Genomic DNA, 23,011 nt, shown 5'->3' with positions numbered 1-23,011 from the left:
ACGGTGGTAGTGCCACACAACACGATGGAGGGTATCCTCAATGTGAAGTTGGGACTTTGTCTCCTCAAGCACTGTGTGTTGGCCATTCCTACTGACACGGTCATGGACAGATGCATCTGTGGCAGGCAGGTTGGTGAGGATGGGGTCAAGTATGTTTTTCCCTTTTGTTGGTTCCCTCACCACCTGCTGCGTATCTGGTCTAGCAGCTATGTCCTTTAAGTCTCAGCCAGCTCAGTGAGTAGTGATGCTACTGAGCCGCTCTTGGTGATGGACATTGAAACCCCCACCCAATGCGCCCATTGCCATCCTCAGTGCTTCCTTCAAGTGGTGTTCAACATGGAGGAGTACTGATTCATCTGCTGAGGGAGGGCGGTGCATGGTAATCAACAGGAGGTTTCCTTGCTTATGTTTGACCTAATGCCATGAGACCTCATGGGGGCTGGAGTCGATGTTGAGAATTCCTGGGTTAACTCTGTCCCAACTGTAAACCCACTGCACTGGTGGGGCATGATATTATCTGTATGTTTCTGTGAATATTACTATGTCAGGCCATTGCTTAACTAGTCTGTGAGACAGCTGTCCCAATTTTGGCACAAGCTCCCAGATGTTAGTAAGGAGGATCTTGCAGGGCTGAGTTTGCCTTTGTTGTTTCTGGTGCCTAGATTGATGTGGTTGGTCCGTCCAGTTTCATGTTTCTTTTTGACTTTCTAGTGGTTTGATACAACTGAGTGCCTTGCTAGACCATTTCAGAGAACATTTAAGAGTCAACCACATTGCTGGAGTCACTTGTAGGCCAGACCAGGTAAGGACGGCAGATTTCCTCTCTAAAGGACATCAGTGAACCAGATGGGGTTTTAGAACTATCAACGATGTTTTTCATGGTTATCATTAGACTCCTAATTCAAAATTGAATTCAAATTCCACCATCTGCTGTGGTGGGATTCAATCGCAGGTCCCCAGAACATTATCCTGAGTCTCTGGAATACTAGTCCAGTGACAATGCCACTATGCCACCACCTCCCCTATGATGGCATAATTCAAACAAAATCCCATTGATGATGATGTGTTTTTAAGTTACAGCCTTTTACGATAGTTTTAGGATGGTAAATGGGCAAAGAACACAGAAAAATTATATTTTATGGAATTTATGTCCTATAACCAGGGACCTCTCTGATGATTTGTATTCCAGATATGGTAGTGGGTCGAATTCCTGGGCGTAATCCACTCATTCAGAACCTAGAGTGCACACACTGGAAGCATCTGGACACCTTGCCCCTTAATAAAGCCAGCAGAGGGTCAGACGTAGTGTATGTACAATGTGGTTATATATTGATCTGATGTCACGGATTACTTTATCAACAGCATCAGAATGTAAAGACACATTGGAATATTTTTCAACATTAAAGATATGAATTAAATTCAAGTTGTTGTAGAGACCAGAGGACCGATGAAAGGCTTTCTACTATGAGGCCTTCTCTGTTAACTAGAGACGTGTTTTTACTTTCACTGTATTTGTAAAAAGTAAGACGTGCAAAAATCCCAGCTGTTCAAGCTCTTTGTGGGGCAGATAAAATTATCACTGAGCTGTGGAAAATTAGACATCACTGAGCTTCCTGTTAATTTGAAAACTTCCTGTTTTCGAACCGTCAGCTGTGAAAGCAGCCCACGGCTTCTACAATTACATGCTTAGGAGAAAATGTAAACCTCTGCCGTATTGCAGTTAATTAGCTGTTTAAGTCTAGAACCGAGATAAATGTTGAGTTAATTGGAGAAGCATCCATTATTGACTGCAGTGTAGGTAGCCTGTTACAGGTACACAACATTAGAGGGTTTTTAAAAAATGGAGACATTGCCTTTGTTTTTTTTATTCATTCATGGGATGTGGGCTTCACTGGCTAGGCCAGCATTTATTGCCCACCCTTAATTTCCTTGAGTAGGTGATGGTGAGCTGCCTTCTTGATGAGCTGTAGTCCATGTGATCCGGAATCTTGTCAGGGCCCATAGTCTTTACAATATCCAGTACCTTCAGCTGTTTCTTGATATCAAGTGAAGTGAATCGAATTGGCATCTGTGATGCTGGGACCTCTGGAGGAGGCTGAGGTGGATCATCCACTTGGCACTTCAGGCTGAAGATTGTTGCAAATGCTTCAGCCTTATCTTTTGCACTGATGTGCTGGGTTCCCCCATCATTGAGGATGGGGATATTTGTGGAGCTTCCGCCTCCGGTGAGTTGTTTAATTGTCCACCACCATTCACGGCTGGATGTGGCAGGACTGCAGACCTTAGATCTGTTGGTTGTGGAATAACTTAGCTCTGTCTTGCTGGTTATGCTGTTTAGCACACAAGCATTGTAACTTCACCAGGTTGACACTTAATTTTTTGGTGTGCCTGGTGCTGTTACTGTCATGCCCTTCTGCACTCTTCATTGAATCAGGGTTGATCCCCTAGCTTGGTGTTAATGGTAGAGAGGAGGATATGCCCGGCCATGAGGTTACAGATTGTGGTTGAGTACAATTCTGCTGCTGCTGATAGTCCACAGGGTTGCCCGGTCTTGAATTGCTAGATCTGTTTGAAATCTATCCCATTTAGCATGGTGGTAGTGCCAAACAACATGATGGTGGGTATCCTCAATATGAAGACGGGACTTTGTCTCCGCACGGATTGTGCATTGGTCACTCCTACCAATATTGTCATGGTCAGATGCATCTACGGCAGGCAGGTTGGCGAGGATGAGGTCAAGTATGGTTTTCCCTCTGTTGGTTCTCTCACTGCCTGCCTCAGACCCAGTCTAGCAGCTATGTCCTTTAGGACTTGGTCAGCTTGGTCAGTAGTCGTGCCACTGAACCACTCATGGTAGTTTGCTACAGTGCCGCAGATGGTAATTTTAACGTGGTGTTGCCTGTTTTTGGGATATGGTGGATGATGATGGTACTCCCACAGTATTGATTACATAATGAGTCTCAGTATTCACTGATGATGGGATCCAGGTCCTGATGTAAGCTAGCATAAGCTGCTTCATTATAGGAGGAATTGTGAGTGGAATCACTAGCCAATAACCCATACTGAGGTCATTGATGAAGCAGCTTTAAATGGCTGTGCCAAGGAAGTTTCACTGATGAACTCATGCAGTGCAACTCCTGTAGTTATGAAGACTGGCCTTCAACACCCTTTGTGTCAGGTATTAGCCCACCTCAATGGTTTCCACTTGACCTTCATTGAGTTCATCTTTCAGATGAGATATTAAACTGAATTCTTTTCTGCTCAGTGACTGTAACTGATCCTTTGGTATGATATGAAGTTGAACAGGGGAGTTGTTTCGGTATCCAGCCAACATTCCTGCCTCATCCTATGCCACAAGAACACATGAAATAGGAGCATGAGTAGACCATATGGCCCTTCGAGCCTGCTCCACCATTCAATACGATTTTGGGCTTCAACTCCACTTCCCTGCCCATTCCCCATATCCCTTGATTCCCTGAGACACCAAAAATCTGTCTATCCCAGCCTTAACTGTATTCAACCATGGAGCATCTACAACCCTATGGAGCAGAGAAGATTCACAACCCTTTGAGAGGAGAAATTTCTCCTCATCTCAGTCCTAAATGATTGGCTCCTTATCCTGAGACTCTGCCCCCGAGCTTTAGATTTCCTCACCAGCGGAAACAATCTCTCAGCATCTACTCCGTCAAGCCCCTTCAGAATCTTGTATGTTCAATGAGATCGCCTCTTATTCTTTTAAACTCCAGAGAATATAAGCCCAGTTTACTCAGCCTCTTATCATAGGCCAAACCCCCCACCCAGGGACCAATTTAGTGAACTTTTGCTGTATATCTTTCTTAAATGTGGAGACCAAAGCTGCACACAGTATTCCAGATGCAGTCTCATCAAAACCCTGTTCAGCTCTAACAAGGCTTCTTTATTCTTGTACTCCAATCCCCTTGCAGGAAAGGCCATTTGCCTTCCTAATTGCTTGCTGCCTCCGCATGCTAACTTTCAGTGTTCCTTGTAAGAGCACATCCACGTCTCTTTGAACATCCAGACTTACAAGTTTTCACTTTTAAAAAAAATATTCAGCTCTCACATTCTTTCGACCAAAGTGAATAACTTCACACTTCCCTATATTATACTCCATCTGCCATCTTGTTGTCCACTCACTTAACCTGTCTCTATCTCTTTGCAGTTTCTCTGTGTCCTCCTCACAGCTTACCTTTTGACCTAGCTTTGTTTCATCAGCACAGTTAATTATCTGGTCGTTCATCTAGTTTCTGTTTATGGGATTTTGACTGACACTTTTACCTGTAAAACAATAGTGGCTGCACTTCAAAAGTAATCCTCTGGTTTAGAATGTGCGGAGGACATGAGAAAAGCTACTACATAAAGGCATCTTATTTATCTATTAAACAGCTAGTGTTGCTCTGTTCAATGAAAGGTTTGCTAATGCCTGTATTTTCTCAGGTATCAGGCTGCTAAATCTGGCTAATTGGCAGCTAAAAAGTTTGATTTAGTGTTTAGACAAACTAGGAAATGTCTGAGAGTGGGTGACAGCTGTTTGTCTGGAGAGTAAATGTTTTTATGTATCTTTATACTGGGAATCAATGGGAAAAGGGTGAGATCACATGGGAGTAGATTAGAATCATAGAATGACATAGTCTAGGTGGAGGCCGTTTGGTTCATAATGCCTCTCTGATAGAGCTAGCCCCCTGTTCTTTCCCCACAGCCCTGTCATATTTTTATCTTAAGTATTATTCAATTCTGTTTTGCTTGTTAACTTTTGAGTCTGCTTACATCACCCTTTTAGGCAGTGTTTCAAATTGCAAGAAGTCACTGTGCAAAAAATGTTTCATGTTGCCTCTGGTTCTTTGTCAATCTCCTTACATCTGTAACCCTTGTTACTGACCCTTCTACCACTGAAGGCAGTTTCTCCTTATTTACTCCATTAAAAATGTCCATGATTTTGAACTCCTCCATCAAATTCTCTGTCCTGAGGAGAACAACCCGAGTTACCCCAGTCTCTATATGAGCGAAGGCCCTCATCTCTTATACCATTGTAGTAAATCTCTTCTGCAGCATCTCCAAGACTTTGGCACCCTTCCTACAGAATTGAATTAGATCCAGCTTTATTGAACACAATGAGAAGGGTTACTGTATGAGCTAATTATAATTACCATGGAGGTCTTGTGGCTACCTCTGGGCTAGAAGCTCTGGCTTCAAGTCCCATGTTAAGACTTGATGGCCACGGAAGGAGCTAACATGCTGTGGTTCAACAGGCTGATAATCAGTGCAGGAATCCTTCCTCCGCCTCCCTATTATTCCCCAAAGGGAAAGAAGTGTGTGTGAGACACTAAAAAAATTATAGTTACCCAGAATTTGCTCATTGGGATCAAGGAGTCACTTGAAAGGAACAATAGTTTGTGGGAGAATCTGCCTACACGTATCTAATTGTAATTTCTCTCTATGTCACAACATCTGCAGGGCTACAGAGAAAGGGCAGGGGAGTTGGATGGTTGGGCTGTTCTTCCAGAGAGCCATGACACAGCAGGCCAAATGGCCTTTTTTTGTGCTGTAACCTTCCTATGAATACAATAGAACCCAGTAACTAACCAAGATAACCTGGGAATACTGCAGCATCCATTGTGATGCTGTACAACTTTAGGTTGAACCACACAACCGAGACTGACTCAGCCTTTGCAGCACAAACCCAACTGCAAGGCATGAGGGAATGAATGTTATCGGAAGTATTAGTCACCTGGCAGGAGGTAAAGGCTCTCAATCATTTCTGGGTTCAGATGAGAGCCATTGTAAAAGTGGGAAATCAATTGAGGAGGCTCAGGTAGTATCATATCACAGGTTTTTGATGCCACTTGAATCCCTGGTTTGATTACCAGACCCCAGGAGATAGCAGAGAATGCTCCAGTGTATCTCTCTCTCCTTCTGTTTTTCTTCCCTACCAGTCACTGCTCTGCTTGAGGATTCAAACCCACATCTGTCCCATTCCAAGTCATCTCACACACAGCTTTATGGTGTAGTTAACAGTGTTACAGAGCATCTGATTAGTGCATCAGTACTAAATGTATTAAATCTTTCCTCTATTCTAGTGTATCTGATTGGAAATTTCACTTTCGCTCAGTCCTCATGTCTGTAATCTGTTTGCCTAGTTGTAATCTATCTGCTAAGCATGTTTACATATAATTGTGGTAGGAGTCCCTATGGAATATCGCCATGTTTCTGTGGTAGGAGCCTCTGAGTCTGATGGTTGTAGGTTCAAGCCTTACTCGAAGACTCAAGTGAATAACCTGGTCTGTCACTCTGGTGCAGTGCTAAGGTCCTGTCTTCCTGCTCTGGTGATTCAGGTGTATGTGAAAAGTCCCAAGGAACAATTTGAAGATGATCAGGGAGTTCTCATGGGGCCTTGACCAACACTTTTCCCTCAATGAACATCATTGTTTTTGTGGGATCTGTCTGATTTGCAAACTGTTGCAGTATTTGCTTTCTTGGCAAAGTTATTATTTTAAAGTGATGTGAAGTAATTGAAGATGTTTCTAAGAGGAATGAATTGTTATATAATTTTTTTAAAATAATGTAAAGTCTATGTTGTGTGTCAGATTGCAGTGTCGTTCTGCCTGTTACATTGTGTCTGGCTGTTGTGTCTGTGTTGTAGTGTGTGGGGCTGTGTCTGTGTTACGGTGTGTCAGGCTGCATTGTCTGTGTTACAGTGTGTGTCAGGCTTTAATGTCTGTGTTGCAGTGTGTGTCTGGCTGTAATGCCTGTGTTACAGTGTGTCAATCTGTATTGTCTGTTTTATAGTGTGTTGAGCTGTGTCTGTGTTAGTGTGTCAGGCTGTAATGTCTGCGTTACAGTGTGTGTTAGGCTGTAATATCTGTGTTACAGTGTGTGTCAGACTGTAATGAATGTGTTACAGTGTGTCAAGCTGTAATGTCTGTGTGACAATGTGTTAGGCTGTAATGCCTGTGTTACAGTGTGTCCGGCTGAAATGTCTGCATTACAGTGTGTCATGCTGTGATGCCTGCATTAACAGTGCGTCGGGCTGTAATGTTCATGTTACAGTGTGTCGGGCTGTAATGTTCATGTTACAGTGTGTCGGGCTGCAATGTTCGTGTTAGAGTGTGTTGGATTGTGTCTGTGTTACAGTGTGGTGGTCTGTGGTATCTATGTGACAGTGTGTCAGGCTGTAATGTCTGTGTTACAGTGTGTTGGGCTGTGTCTGTGTTACAGTGTGTTGGGCTGTGTCTGTGTTACAGTGTGTTGGGCTGTGCCTGTGTTACATTGTGTTGGGCTGTGTCTGTGTTACATTGTGTTGGGCTGTGTCTGTGTTACAGTGTGTTGGGCTGTGTCTGTGTTACATTGTGTTGGGCTGTGTCTGTGTTACAGTGTGTTGGGCTGTGTCTGTGTTACAGTGTGTTGGGCTGTGTCTGTGTTACAGTGTGTTGGGCTGTGTCTGTGTTACAGTGTGTTGGGCTGTGTCTGTGTTACAGTGTGTTGGGCTGTGTCTGTGTTACAGTGTGTTGGGCTGTGTCTGTGTTACAGTGTGTTGGGCTGTGTCTGTGTTACAGTGTGTTGGGCTGTGTCTGTGTTACAGTGTGTTGGGCTGTGTCTGTGTTACAGTGTGTTGGGCTGTGTCTGTGTTACAGTGTGTTGGGCTGTGTCTGTGTTACAGTGTGTTGGGCTGTGTCTGTGTTACAGTGTGTTGGGCTGTGTCTGTGTTACAGTGTGTTGGGCTGTGTCTGTGTTACAGTGTGTTGGGCTGTGTCTGTGTTACAGTGTGTTGGGCTGTGACTGTGTCACAGTGTGTTGGGCTTGGCCTGTGTTATAGTGTGTTGGGCTATGTTTGTGTTACAGTTTGTCGAGCTGTGGTGTCTGTTACAGTCTGAAAGATTGTGCTGTCTAATACAGTGTGTCAGGCTGTAGTATCTGTGTTACAATATGTCGATTTGTGCTTAATACTGATGCTTGTTTTTTAACAATGTTCTCAAAAGTCACTGACTACAAATTCTCTGTTACAGCGCACTGGAGCATGGTTTTAAGGCACTGACTGGTCGTTCAGTCATGGCTGATAAAAGGAAATTACAAGGTAAGAGATCAGCCTGTAGGTAATGGTAATTTGTTGGAACAGGAGCGTATTGGCTCCTGTCTTCCTGATGTGAAATTTGACTTGTGATGCTTGCATATATGACTGTGCAAAAGCTGTGATAACAGGTTTCTGAATTGGTTGGAGAATGGAGCAATTTATTGGTCTCTCTGATTTTGTGTGGGATGTTCACTCTCAGCTTCAGAAAGCGCAGGCAGTGTTAGAAGATAATTGTAGTGTGTCTGATCCTCTTTCTCACAACATTCATGCCCCTTGGGATTCTTGCTACATGTGATCCATTTGCAGCTCTTCCCCACCCCATTCGCCAGCTCCCTCTGTAATGACTGGATTTTATTCCCTTTAATTAAAGTAATTGACAAATAAAATGTTAATTTAGGCTGGTTTTAAGAAATACCAGCACTGATTCCTAATAGTAGATAATGGGATTCTCGGATTGATATCTTAATATTTGCATACCTAGATTTCAAGCTCCACTTTGGTTGCTAGGCAGTGGTGTGACTCTTTTTGCCAGTGAGCTATACTGTACTCCAACGGGGCCTGTAGCTATTGTGCTGCCTTGTTTGTATTCAGGCCTCAGCAGGCTCAGCGATAATCTACTGTATTTTTATATTGACAGTAGGTGCCAGGTGAGGCGGTGGCATAGCGGTGTTGACACTGGACTAGTACTCCAGAGACCCAGGTTCGAATCCCACCAAGGCAGATCTGGAATTAAAAGCCTAATGATGACCATGAAACCCATCTGGTTCACTAATGCCCTTTAGGGAAGGAAATTTGCTGTCCTTACCTGGTCTAACCTACATGTGTTCCAGACCCACAGCCAGCAATGCCCACATCCCATGAACGGATAATAAAAAAAAAGGTGTTTTGGACTCTCTCTGCAAATACACACTACACACTAAATCCTGATTTACAAATGTAGCAGTCAATATAAAACAAAGATTTCAGTTAGATCGAGGGGACTCTGAGCAGGGGTTGCGAGGACTCTGAACAATGGGGTGCAAAGGTTTTGAGAGGAGGGAGCAGTAAAGAAAGTATAAGGTTCCAATAAAGAGAGGCATTGTGTGTGTAAGAGTGACACCTGATACTATATCATATTGCCTGGGATTACTGTGTATCTGTAAACCTCCAGAAAATCCGTCTTCCACCCTTTGATTAAAATGAGTAAGGGCACACTTGTAATTTTGCTGTGTGTACCTGGTTATCTGAATACGTCCTTTAAGGATTTGATTGAGGTTTTTTTTCCATCAGTTTTATAGTTAGTTTAAAATAATTGGCCATTACGAGCTCACAATTGAACACTGCAATTCAAAGGAAACATTAACTCCTTCAATTTGCTGTCCTGCAGGGGAAATTGACCGCTGTCTGAAGAAAGTCAGTGAGGGTGTGGAAACCTTTGAAGACATCTGGCAAAAGGTAGAGTTGGTCAAAGCTTCCAGGTTGAGTCGGGTTCCTCTAGGTTACTTAGAGACTGATGTACTCGTTCTCTGTTTATCTGTGATCATTTCTATTTTAAACTGGGAGAAAACAATTATTAAAGGTTTTACATCTCACACTGCACTTATTTCATTTACTTGTGTGTCCTCAACTGTGACACCTCTTAGTAAAAGTAAAGTCAAAATTTGTTTTGGTAATCTCACTTGCTTCCATCCATCCAGTCACCTTGGTCCATCACCAGCCACCTTTGTCCCTGCTTCTCAATTAATGCTTCATGAAGGATTATGAATTTTGAAATTTAATTAATATTTGTTTTTGACAGTTAACTACTTGTACAAATCACAGGCTCCGTTGCAGCATTTTCTGATATTTCTTTCCTATAACATTAAGATGAAAGTTTATATGAATTTTTTGTTTGTTGCAAAACATAAGGAATTAAAATTGCACAAAGAAACTAAACTGAATGCAAAAGGCAGAATAGGGAAGGGTGACCATGTTTGAAGGAACCTCTTGTTTGGCTGAAAAAAGGAAATTTGACTGTATATAGATCTCAAAAGCCAATGTAGATTTCAGCCAAGTTTAATTTGACTGGGGCAAACTAAGCCAGACCAGAATCCCTGGAGATAACCCCAGGCTTGTAGTGTGTACTTTATCTCTTTTAGATCTTGCAATTGCCCTGTGATGATCAAATATTGCGCTTAGAGGGCAAAGGGCACTGTTATTGGCGAGTCCAGGTTTTCTTGACCTCTGTATCTCCCTTTTCTCTCTTATTTCTCTTAAATCTCTACTCTTTTCATTCTTTCTTTTTGCTTCACCCTTTTTCTCTCTCTCACTTGGGCTTGACATTACGGTGTGGGGCCTTACCCGATGACGGTGAGATTATGAGATCTGAGGGCAGAAAGAATAGTTGGCATTGTTAAAATGCCATTTTGTTTGCAGCCCTTTAATCTTCTCTTGAAATTACTGTATGAATGTTCATGTCATGTTCCTGCAGGGGTACTGCTTAGCTGGTAAAACTAACTGATTTTAAGTGGTCACCCATTACCAGTGACTATTAGCTTTATGTTACTGTATGATGGTATTCTGTGGTTCTTTCCCCTTTTTAAAACTATTTCTTATAGAATTTGCTGGTTTGACAATTCATGATTATATTTCACTTATCAACCTGAGTAATTTTCCAAATACTCACCATTTCATGGCTTCCAGGTTTATGTCCTCCCAGCTGCAGATGATGTTACTCCCTAGTGTGGGATGAAGTCTATCCTCTTCTGTCCAGAAAATGCTCCACAAATTCTAAAATAAAGGCAGGCAAGTGATAGTCAGTCTGGGGATGCAAAGCCACATCTAGGATTATAACTACTGGGACCCCATTTATTGGGCTGTATTCAGTGCCATAACTGGAAGGGAGCAAGAGGTGACCATCAAGTATGGATATGAGAAGAAATGTTCTTTCTAAATATTGCGGTCAGTAAAATAATCCAAATTCAGCTGCTGGGTACAGAGAATATTATCAATTTACGTTGTTAGCAAAATAATCAGCAAAGTGAGCACTCAGTTAGGTACTGACAGCTCAAGACTGCAAGCTAGCATCAGTGCAGTGAAGCTCCCAAACTGTCGGTCTGGACAACTTAGTGTCAGTTAAAGGAAGTGAGAGTTCTAGATTGAAATACATAATTCGAGAAGTGGCTGAAAGTTGAGGAAGCCCAACTGGAAAGCTTTGAACTAAACGTTAGTTAAAAGGGACAGTAGCTGTTACTATAATACTGAAGAATTCTTTTAATCCCAATTTCTTAAATACCATTGTTGAGGTTTTTATAATGTTTAACGATAGCACAGACTAAAACACAGAAATCGGAATTGACCAATGCAATGCTTTTCTCAGTGAAGGTAGATGATCTTTTCGAAGCAGAGCCTTCTTGACCTGGATTGTCATCGCAATTCAGCTGTTCCTATTTCCTGGAGCAAACATAAACATTGAGCTAGTGACGTGTGGGCATTGTGGGTTTGGTGAGCAATGACAGCAATGCCCATTTTAATGGCATCTTCTTGCAAACAGGTTCACAGTGCAGCAAATGCAAACCAGAAGGAAAAATATGAAGCTGACCTGAAGAAGGAAATTAAGAAACTACAGGTGAGAGAAAGGGCCCAAAGTGGATGCTTTTATTTTGCCGGAGTAATATGCAGGCTGCTCTCTGGTGGTCACAGGATTTGGTTCAGCACCCCATGGCTAAGAATGGAGATCACTAGTGTGAATAGATGGACTGTGCATTTACTCAGCTGATATCTTCAGAAAAGGCTTGTGTGTTACTGCAAAGATTGTGTGTGTCCCCCCGTCCCCCGCCGCCAAATTTGGGAATTAAAAAAAGTATTTCATGGGATGTGGGCATTGCTGACGAGACCAACACTTGTTTTCCATTTCCAATTGCCCTTGAGAAGGTGACAGTGACTGCCGTCTTGAACTGCTACAGTCCATCTGCTGCAGATGCTCCCTTGGTGCTATTAGGGAGGGAGTTCCAGGATTTTGATTCAGTGTCACTGAAAGAATGCCGATATAGTTCCAAGTCAGGGTTGTATGTGGCTTGGAGGGGAACTTGCAGGTGGTGTTCCCACACGTCTGCTGCCCTTGTCCTTCTAGGTCGTGGAGGTCATGGGTCAAGGTGCCGTTGAAGGAGCCTTGGTGAGTTACTGCAGTGCATCTATTATATAGCATACACTGCTGCCACTATGCGGAAGTGGTGGAGGAAATGCCGATCAAGCAGGCTGATTTGTCCTCGATGGTTGAGCTTCTTGAGTGTTGTCGGAGTTGCACTCATCCAGGCACGTGGAAATTTTTTCATCACACCCTGGCTTGAGCATTGTAGATGGTGAGCGGGCATTGGAGAGTCAAACGGTGAGTTACTCAGTTTACAATTCCAATCTCTCACCTGCTCTTGTAGCCACAGTATTTATATGACTGGTCCAGTTCAGTTTCTGGTCAATGGTAAGCCTTTAGAATGTTGATAGCGATGCTAATGCCATGGAATGTCAAAGAGGGATGGTTAGATTCTCTCTTGTTGTAGATGGTCATTGCCTGGCACTTGTTACTTGCCATTTTTCGCCCAAGCCTGGATATTGTCCTGATCTTGCTGCATAAGGAAATGGACTGATTCAGTATCTGAAGTTGCTCATCGTATTGAACATTGTGCAGTCATCAGCGAGCATCCCCCACTTCAGACCTTAAGATAGGAGGAAGGTCAGTGATATAGCAGCTGGAGATGGCTGGGCCTAGAACACTATCCTGAGGAACTCCAGCAATGATGTCTTGGGACTGAAATGATTGACCTCCAACAACCACAACCATCTTCTTTTGTGCTAGCTATGACTCCAACCACTGGAGAGTTTTCCCCCCGATTCCCATTGACTTCAATTTTGCCAGGGTTCCTTGATGCCACACTTGGTCAAATGCTGCCCTGATGTCAAGGACAGTCACTCTCACCTCTACTCTTCTTCCCCCCCCTCCAGCCCTTCACTTCCAACTTTTATGTTGGGGCATGTTAAGGTATGCTGCAGCTGAGAGCAATCATTTTTTTACTTTCACAATCATTGTTGCTCTTCATATAAAATGATTATGTTGAATGAAGTTTCTAGGTAAATGCAGCAGCTGTTTTAGGCACAACAAGATCCCAACAAAAATTGAAATGAGGCAGGGTGACAAGCTGGCATAGTTAAACGGCCTACATTTCACGTGAAGTATATTTCATTTTCTAGCATTGTCTTCCTGTTTTTCTTCCAATGCCAAATGCACCTTTACGCTGGTCAGTCACGATAATAATGGTGAAAAAAGAGTGAAAAAGCTCAGCGTGGAGAACTCAGCAATGATACATAGTGCTGGATACGTCACAAAGGAGATTCCTGGGTTAGAGTGTTGAGCAGAGATTCAGGCTTCTCTGACCTTCAGTCGCTTGACCTTTGTTGGAGTTAGTGAATTGTGACACAACAGAACAGCCTCTTACCCTCCTGTCATTCTCTCTCAGACTCATTGTCTTCATGTGTATCAGAGGCTGATGCGTTTTGCTGAGGTGCTGCACTTGCAGATTTGCAGACCTCACTCACCCTCTTGAAACCACTAGGTGGCAGGTCACATTATTCTGAGGAGTTAGAATTGATTTGGAGATGGATTTAATAAACAGGTCAGATAATGACTGGATAATCTTTCAAAGGTAACATATTGAACGAGTAATTTACAGTTCAAACCAAATTACTAATCTGATTGCAGTTTCTCGTATAACTTTCCCTGCATCAAAGGGAAGAATAAAATGTAAAGTTGAAGCCAATTTTTTTCAAGGTTGAACCCATTTGAAACTTTTCTATTGAATGCTGGCTCTAATAGTCGATGCTGTACACAGGGCAGAGAGAAATCTGACATCACATAAGTAGTTCTGCTTCATTAAATCCTGATTTTTAAAAATATAAAACGTCTAACTCAACTCGAGGAGATATATTTTGGAGTTGCATTCCCAATGTCTGCATTAAAACAATTGAGATGCTGGCAAAACACTGAAACAGTGTAGCAGAAATATTTGTCAACGTGTTAATCCGTTTGCTAAAAATAGCATGCAGAGGGAATTATTGGCATTCAAACAAAAATACAAATAAGGAAACTTTTAAGAAGTCATGCCAGTACAGAAGTGTCATCCCAGGAATCCCCAGTGTTGGAACCAGTTTCATCTGATTTTTTTGTTCAGTTTTAAAGTTCTGATGCAGTGCCTTTATGGACTTCCCATTTCTTGAACAGGCCCAGGATCAATCTGTTGTAAGTATTGGTCCCAATACAAAAGCAACAGGTCATATGTCATTCTGTCTTCCTGCTGATGGTTTAAATTTGTTGTATTGTGTTCTCTTTCATCTGCAGAGGTTGCGAGACCAAATAAAGACATGGGTGGCCTCCAACGAAATCAAAGACAAGAGGCAGCTACAAGAAAACCGAAAACTCATTGAAACGGTAATGTACCACCCTGCACCCTTGCAGTGCCATTGCTGCACTGTACAATGCCTGTTTGCTCTATCACATCATTTGTGGTACCTCCTGGCACCATTCTGTACCACACTGATGTCACGTGTTCTGTACAACAGCATGTCATTACTCCACTACCAATGGTCAGGGCATTCCCACCAGGTCTTCCTGTCGCTTTGCTGTGATTTTTGTATATATCAAACAGTAAGGGGTAGACTGGTTGGTTGACTTTGACCAAACTTCTCTCTGCACATTTTTAACACAGGTACTAAATTTGATATGCATGCGTGAAGTATTCAAATGAGCATAGCACCAATCAAAAATTTGCCGTTTCTTTCTGCTCTTGTCTGCTTTGGACTTTATAAATTCTGTCCTCGCTTTTCAGCTGTTGCATAAGAATACCTTCCCTTTAGTTCCACTATCTACTCTGATATTGGACCATGTTGTGTGATTGCTTCATTTTCTGAAATACTGAGTACATTTTGTGCATTTTGCCCACTGTCTTATTTAACATAGCTCACTCTGTTCAAAGCCCCACATCCTGGTTCTCTGCAGATTCACACAGACTTGTTCCTGCACTTTCATATAAAGTACAATGAAAGAGATGCATTAGTAAAAGACAATGCCAATTTTTAGAAGTCAAAATGGAAACTAAAACAGGGCGACTGTGGTTCTGTTGTAGATCTCTCTGAAAGTATGAAAAATACCCATGAACACTTGGGTGCTGAGTACTGACTGCATAGTAGTGTGTGCATGACATGGTCACATGCTGAACTTTGATGGTCTGAAGTACTGGGATTTCTTTCATTTCTGCATGTATTTTTAATGCTTGATTTTTATTGAAGGAAATTATTAGTTTGATATGTTACCGTGATGATAATCAATGCCCAGGGTTTTAGTCCAGTGCAGGCATGGCCTGAACTTACTGTGTTATCCAAAAAATTCAGGTTTGAGTTCTGGGTCACCATGACACTCGAATCTGCTGGCCTCAGTTATTGGTCAGTTGTCCTGTGTTGCTTTGTGATTATTGAGCGAGAGGAGAAAAACTTATCACCTCACTGCAATTGTAGCTCCGTCAGCCAGTCACAGAGGAGTCTGTGGCTTGTCTTGGTCAGCCGATCGGAGGCAAGTGAGCAGGGCCAGGGTGTAGAGAATGCAGAGTGCGATTTTTAAATCTAAATTTGAGGTTCAAGTATTTAAATCTTTTCTATAAAGCAAATGGAAAGGTTCAAGATAGTGGAGAGAGAAACAAAGACCAAAGCCTATTCTAAAGAAGGGCTGGGATCAGCGACGAAGGTGGATCCCGCACAGAAGGAAAAGGAAGAAATCTGTCAGTGGCTAACGGTGAGTGATGGCAGTGTAGTCCAAATGCTTTTCAGAGGATCAGTGCTGACACAACTCAGGCCAGTTCAAGAACTCCTGCTGTTGCTCCCAGAACTTGTCACACTGTAGGCGAAAAGAGGAGAGTACGTGGCAAGTCATGAACTCCCACCTCGTCGGGAATACTGCTAGATTCTCTCATTTTCTCTTCTTTACATTTTTTAAATTTGTTTTTTTAAGGTTGCTTCCTTTATTTTTTTCAGCGTTATTTTTTGCATTTCAGTTTTGTTTATCTTCGGTTTTTGTTAAATTAATATTTTTTCTTGTGCAAGTTTCTTTGGCCTCACTATGTTGCCTCCCACCTGCCTGGGATGCTTCACTACATTAACGCTGTATAAATGCAAGTTGTTGTTTATGCGCAGGCCTCAATTGCAAACCCTGCTGATGGTGGCATTGCAGCAACACTGTCAGCTTTGGGGCAGTTCCTTTGCTGCTGTCACTCAAAATGTCTTATGGCTTCACTCACTGAAATCAGCCACACCTGGTTTTCCTGCAAGTGCAGTTGCAGAGGACAGTGACCAGCAAAGCGTGTGCACGAAAGATGTGATGTTAGACTATCAGTCAGAGGCCAGGGGGGAGATTTTGGTTGTATTAGCTGCCTGAACTGTTTTGGAATATTTTGGGATTTGAAGCCTGGCCTATCAGGAATTCTATCTACAATATGACTCACAGTTAAATGGTCCATCTCATCATTGTTATTATATTACCTTCCAAATAGCTGGAATTGTTAAAGCAATATAGATCAAAAGAAATGTCAGACTAAAGACACAAACTCACAAACTTGGTATTAAAGAGGGCAGCCTGAAAGTTGTTGGCCTGCAATTCACTGATTCCAAGACTAGCTGGGGTATTGGGATGTTGGGTTAGTGCTTTGTTGTGACTGTGTTGCAATTATGTCCCTACTGACTGTTGACCAAGTGGCAAATTGACAGCATGATCTGCTCCCCTCGCCTCTGCCACGCTTCACCACCCTCTAACAGGCGCTCCTTGATGACAAGCAGTCTTGTGAGTAAAATGGAGATTCATTTAGAAAGAGATTCTAATTAATCATGCAAATCTATTTTTTTTCATGATCTGTCTTCTATTTCAGAATACGATAGATACATTAAATATGCAGGTGAGTCATCTTTGCTAATTTTACTTTGAATTTTTTAAAACCCAGTAATCGCAATTGATTTACTTTTGAGTCTCATGCTACGCCATGCAGATCAGTGAAGGTAATCAATCATATTGCTGTTCCCAGGTCGACCTCTTCGAAAGTGAAATGGAAACTTTGTCAGCGGTGACGAGGAAAAAGAAAGGTGAAAAAGAGGTAAGAATTAAATGCTTTAGTTCTCAGCCTACAGGTATAGCTCTGACTGTACCTGTCAGACACCGTGAATACATTTCATGTTCCTGCTAATGTAAAACCTAGTGCATAAGTGCCACCTCTGAGAGGTAGTGGTAATGGTATTGTCACTGGACTAGTGTTCCAGAGACCCAGGGTAATGCTCTGGCGACCTGGGTTTGAATCCCACCACGGCAGATGGTGAAATCTGAAATCAATAAAAATCTGAAATTAAAAGTGATGAAGACTACAAAACCATTGTCGATTGTCGTAAAAACCCATCCGGTTCACTAATGTCCTTTAGGGAAGAAATCTGCCATCCTTACCTGGTCTGGCCTACATGTGACTCCAGACCCACAGCAATGTGGTTGATTCTTAAATGCCCTCTGAACAAGGGCAATTATGGATGGGCAATAAATGCTGGCACCTGCATCCCATGAACAAATAATAAAAAAAATACACCAAGCTTCCTGCATATTTATTTCCCAGCTGCAGTATTCTTCACCTTGTTGACCTTGTCTCTTTGTGGGGATTGCAGCAAGTCACAGTTTCCACAAGAATGTATTGTTTTTGTCTCACTTTTCTCCGGTTAAGCATTGAGGAGACTGAAGCCATCGTCTTCGGTCCCTCGCTGCATTTTCTGTCCCCTCACTATCGATTTCAACCCTCCTTTCTGACCATCATCTTAGACTGAACCAGACTGTTTACAATCTCGGCATCATATTCAACCTGAAGCTGAGCTTCTGCCCTCGTACTGTCCATCAGAAAGATTGCCTATCTCCACCTTTGTAACAACGCCCATCTGCCGCTGAAGGCCTTTATTATCTCCAGACTCCAATATTGGCCTCCCATTCTTCACCCTCCATATGCAGATGATCCAAAACTCTGCTGCCCAAATCTTATCCTTACCAGGTCTTGCTCACCTATTGCACCCTGTGCTTATAGCTCCAGGTTCCCCAATGCTTCATTTTTAAAATTCTCATCCTTAGGTCTAAGGAACTTATCCTTAAATCCCTATCTACGTAACCGCCTACAACCTTGAAGTGTATCTCCCCTGCCCCCATCCCAAGCTCTTTTGTTTCTTTGATTTTGGCTTTTTGTGTATTACTCCCCTCTGCCCGTTGCCGACCGTACCATCATCCTTCTTGGTCCTGTGTTCTGGTCATCCCTCTCTAAACCTTTTTACACCCCATGTCTCTTTTTAAGGCTATCTTCTTCAATGAAGCCTTTCGTCACTCCTTCTAACATCTCCTCCTTTGTTTCATAAAATCATAACTACATAGGAGACATTCAGCCTGCCATGTGTGTGCCAGCTCTCTGTAAAAGCAACTCAGCTAGCCCCCTGCCCTTTCCTTATGGCCTTGCAATTTTTTTTCTCTTCAGGTGCTGCTTATTCAAGTCCCTTGGTGTTCATTTTTATCCAATAATGCCTCTAAAGCACTGTAAGATTTTTTTTCATTCTAAAGGTGCTATATAAATGCAGTTGTTGATAATATTAGTTCATGCAATCACCAAGACTACTGTTAAAAGAGCCTTAAAACTTTCTTTACAAGACTTGTTTACTTCAGTACTTTTAATGAATGTGTTTTCGAACAGCTTTTAGGTCAGCATTGTGATTGCTGTACATACTGTTTGGTATGTCATATCCAGTTTAAAAGGTGCATCGTGACTTTTCTGCCTGGCAGCCAAGCAACAGAAGATTGTTCGCAGAGGTGCGTAGGACCTCGCCCAGGGATCCATGTCAGAAACTCCCTGTGAAGCAGGAATATGTCGTGGATTTGAGGCTCTGTCAGCTTGGCACAGATAGTGGCACCCTAATCTTTGAGCAAGAAGGTTGTGGGTTCAAGCGCTGCTGCAGGCCTTGAGCACAAAATCTAGGCTAACACTATAGGGCAGTACCCAGGGAGTGTCGGAGTGTTCGATGTGCTGTACTCTGGATGAGACCTTGAACTGACTTAACGTTTCCCGATTCAGGTAGACATACAGCACTTTTTTTGAAGAAGAGCAGAGATTTCTTCCAGTGATCTGGCCAGAATTTGACCTTCAACTAAGCCCCACCAAATGGATTAATTGATCATTTGTCTCACTTCTGTTTGTGGGACCTTGCTTTGTACAAATTAGCTGCTATATCTGCCTATAAAACCCACAGTAAGAGCACTCCATAAGCAATTACATTGGCTGAAAGTACATGGAAAGTGAAATAAACACATTGTTTACACAATATTGATCATAATCCATGGGCTAATTGTATTTTCCCAGCCTATCTCATTAGGGATATAAAGTGCGTAAACATGCACTGATCTTGAAATTATATTTGGAGCCTTTTTCAAGTCTGATCTAAATCTGAACTGATTGCTTAGCCCTTGATCTAACGAATGGCAATCTTTCTGCAGAAACAAGACAGGTTAGAAGAATTGAAGCAACACATCGAGAGGCACAGGTACCACATTAAAATGTTGGAAACTCTGCTGCGCATGTTAGACAACAGCACGATAGAAGTGGACCAGATCAAGAAGATCAAAGATGATGTCGAATACTATGTTGATTCCTCTCAGGACCCGGACTTTAAAGAAAATGAGTTTTTATACGATGATCTCGATCTTGAGGAGATAGGTAAGAGTGTTCACATTTTGTTGCGTGTCAGGTGACTTGCCTACAACCAATGGCAAAGCTACTTCAAATTAACCAATGGGAGGCAACTTTCGCTGGTAGAGGCATGTGTGTGTATTAAGCTGCTCTCTTTAGTGGAAGACCTGGAGATCCAGGAGTTTCTACCACCTCAGTTTGGAACTGTCTGAGTTAGAATTCCCTGCTTCAGAGAATTTATTATTTTTTTTTGAAGAGATTTGGCATATTTTATCCTCGTCATACCATGTAAAATGACCAGAAAACGTTCTTCTTGTTGGTGGAGCTGGTAACAAATGGTTTAGGATGAATAAGAAAGGGTAATTGGTGAGTTCCAAGGCTTTTACTCATTAAAGAAGCTAATTTCTATAAACCCGCTGAATATAGTGGATCTGGTCACAGCTGTAGGCTAGTACCTCATTACATTGCAATGGATTCAAATAGTTAACTTTTTTTTAAAAAGTAGTAATGGTAAGGTTAGAAAATACTCTGTGGCATTGGTCATCCCCCTGAGAGACAGAGCATTTGGAATAGGGAGCAAAGGAATAGATATTCCATGGATTAATAGATGTAGCAACTAAACATGAAGAGTAAGCAGAGTGTGCTATTTGAAAATGTATGGTCACCTCTGATTAAATTCTTCATTTGAAAAAGCACCTACAATACAACTGGAGTTTATTACTGAATGACACGAGTCTAATGGAGTGGTTGACTGGACATGTTAATAGTTTGAGGACATTAGTCGTGTTGCAGTTAACACAAGTGTTCTTTAATAATATGGTTAGCAAATGGCTGGCAGCTGTTTAGAACAATTTTCAGCAGAAGTTAAAGGTTCCTGTCAGTTGAGCACAGAGTTACATTAGTCTTCCACTCTATCAAGACTAAAGTTGAGAGGTTAACGAAGAAAGGAGCTTCTAAACTACCATAGCATGTGATATAACAGGACTCTAAATTGGATGGTTTAGCAGTTTTATGAAAAGTATTGAGTGCAGAACTGTGATTGGCTGGTGTAGAGTATCACTGACAAACCAGCCATTGTTACTCATTACAGCTGAGCCCTGCTGACAATCAGGGCTGACAATCAGGGCAAACAATTAGAGCAACTGGTTTGGTTTAGAATGTCTAAATTGACGTGGAGTTTAGAGCAAGCTTCACATGCTAATTTATCCCAGGAACTAAGGGTGTGTAGGCAAGCCAGCTAACAATATTGAGTTAGGAGGAACATACACCCTCACTGCTGTGCTTCAGTAGGATTACTATGTTTTGTAAATGGACATGAGACTGAGCAATTATATCTTCTGTTTTTAATGGACCTCACTCCATTATTTCAGCACAAACATCAATAATGGCCACATCACCAGCAAGTAACAGTAACAGCAATGTGGAAGATGAGCTTTTTAACCAATGTAACAGCACTCCCACCTCTACAACGTCAAGTTCTCCTGTACCACTCAGTCCAGCCAATCAGTCTGTGGTGAGTAATGATGCTTTATGATAAATGTGGGCATTCAAACAGAAAGGATAGATCTTCAATAGAAGAAAACATCTTAACAAATACACTGACACCTGCCCAAGACCAGAATGAGATTGTGCCCATGTTGGAAATGGGTATAAATGCTGATCAGAAGTACAGTGATCAGATCATTGCATGCATCATCAGACCTCCCCACTAACTCACTGGATCACTGGGTGGTGGGTTAAAATTACATTTTCATTTCAGCTGATCTGATGATGAGTGATGTGAAGTGATCAGCCTTGTAATTAATTGCCCTGTGTAAGATTGTGATTAGACGCGGGTTTGCAATGTAATAATGGATGCCAGAATTACTTCATTTTAATTTAGAATTGTGCTACTACATTTAGAGTAGTGTTTTCCACAGCTCTCCTGTTGATGGCTGTTAGCTGGGACGTTCATCTACAGGTAGTGTTCTACTTTGGCCTCACCCAAATAATCACACTGTGCAGCTGGGTATTGAGTGTTTTATCATTTGATTGCGAGTCCATCGCAGGCAAGCCTGCTCTTATCTAGTCATGGCTTTTTTCCAACATGAGGGAATCTTCTAAACTTGCCCCCAATCAGTGACATTGAAGCCCATTATCCAACTCCTGCCACCATTCCTGAGATAATCTAACTCAGGACAGAATATGAATTGAATTTGGAGTTTCCTGTTCTGTGTAGCTTGGTTTTTTCAGAAAGGTGTTGCATTAATCCATGGAGTTATTGTGATGTTGAAATTTTTACCAATGCCTTCAGTGCTAATTTTGAAATGCTTCATCTGCAGGAAAATCATGAAGATGAACGGAAGCGGAGTAGGTCAGACAGCGAAATGAGCTTGGTCAGTTTGCTTTCCAAAGGAGTAAATTGTACAGTTGTGTTATAAAGAATGTGTTCCATCAAATCCACCTAAGTTCCATCTTGTACTGTATTGTATAAGCAGCAGCTTTGGGGAAACAAACTTTGTTGTAGATTGAATTTGTCACAGTATGATTACTCCATCCCTCATTTCTGGAGGAACTAAAGGTATTAGTAAACGAGAGTTGATGGTAACTAGAGTTTTTAATTTTGTCAGCCACTTAACTATTTCTTATTTGAGGGTTCAGGCAGGAGGCTATAACTTTTCCTATAGCAGCTCCTTTAAATGGCTGCTGGGGAATATAGGTCACCAATCCAGGGGCAGTTTTTTTTTTCATTCTCCGTGCCTGAGTAAGCATTCACTTTTCCATTTGCTGTCTCCCCCAATGGGCTGCTTGATGCACAGAATTTGCAATATGGAGAATTTTAGACCAGAATGTCTGAGTGCTCCTCCCTTGGATGCAGGCTGAAATTCCTCCTGCTTTAGGGGCCTGCAATGACTGTTAGACTTTGCCATGTTTCTGCTGTTGTCACACAGCATAGACAGCAGAGTGAGAACTTCAATGTTTCCCAATTTTCTCATTGTGAAATTAAGCCTGGCTTAAAAATATTGTGGATGCTGGGAATTTGAAATAAAAATAGATTATACTGGAAATGCTCAGCTGGTCAAGGAGCATCAGTGGGACGAGAGAGAATTCGTGTTTTAGGTTGGTGATCTTTCAGCAGAACTGGGAGGTGAGAGATCAATAGCTTTTGAAGCAGGACAGAGCTGGGGAAAAGTGGGAAAGGAAA

The 23,011-nt window shown here is 42.1% G+C and overlaps 1 protein-coding gene across 4 annotated transcripts in view; it reads left to right on the top strand.

Moving 5' to 3' along the window:
* LOC144669456 (CCR4-NOT transcription complex subunit 3-like) overlaps positions 1-23,011 on the top strand; it is an 86,983-nt gene that overhangs the window by 32,915 nt on the left and 31,057 nt on the right. For 2 of the 4 annotated variants that reach the window (XM_078531903.1, XM_078531901.1), the window contains exons 2-12: positions 1,190-1,307; positions 8,022-8,089; positions 9,453-9,520; positions 11,598-11,672; positions 14,433-14,522; positions 15,750-15,878; positions 17,005-17,031; positions 17,158-17,226; positions 19,635-19,854; positions 21,198-21,340; positions 22,149-22,202. In XM_078531903.1, coding sequence (XP_078388029.1) covers positions 1,192-1,307; positions 8,022-8,089; positions 9,453-9,520; positions 11,598-11,672; positions 14,433-14,522; positions 15,750-15,878; positions 17,005-17,031; positions 17,158-17,226; positions 19,635-19,854; positions 21,198-21,340; positions 22,149-22,202 — 1,059 coding nt within the window. In that variant the 5' untranslated portion in view covers positions 1,190-1,191. Of the gene's footprint in view, positions 1-711; positions 803-1,189; positions 1,308-8,021; positions 8,090-9,452; positions 9,521-11,597; positions 11,673-14,432; positions 14,523-15,749; positions 15,879-17,004; positions 17,032-17,157; positions 17,227-19,634; positions 19,855-21,197; positions 21,341-22,148; positions 22,203-23,011 lie in introns of all 4 variants that reach the window. The other 2 variants (XM_078531902.1, XM_078531904.1) reach the window with 2 other exon arrangements.

This window comes from Cetorhinus maximus, chromosome 29 (assembly GCF_964194155.1).
Source record: "Cetorhinus maximus chromosome 29, sCetMax3.hap1.1, whole genome shotgun sequence".
In the NCBI taxonomy this organism is placed as follows: Eukaryota; Metazoa; Chordata; class Chondrichthyes; order Lamniformes; family Cetorhinidae; genus Cetorhinus; species Cetorhinus maximus.
Note: the sequence above shows the minus strand (reverse complement) of the source record. Positions and strands in the feature narration are given on the sequence as shown.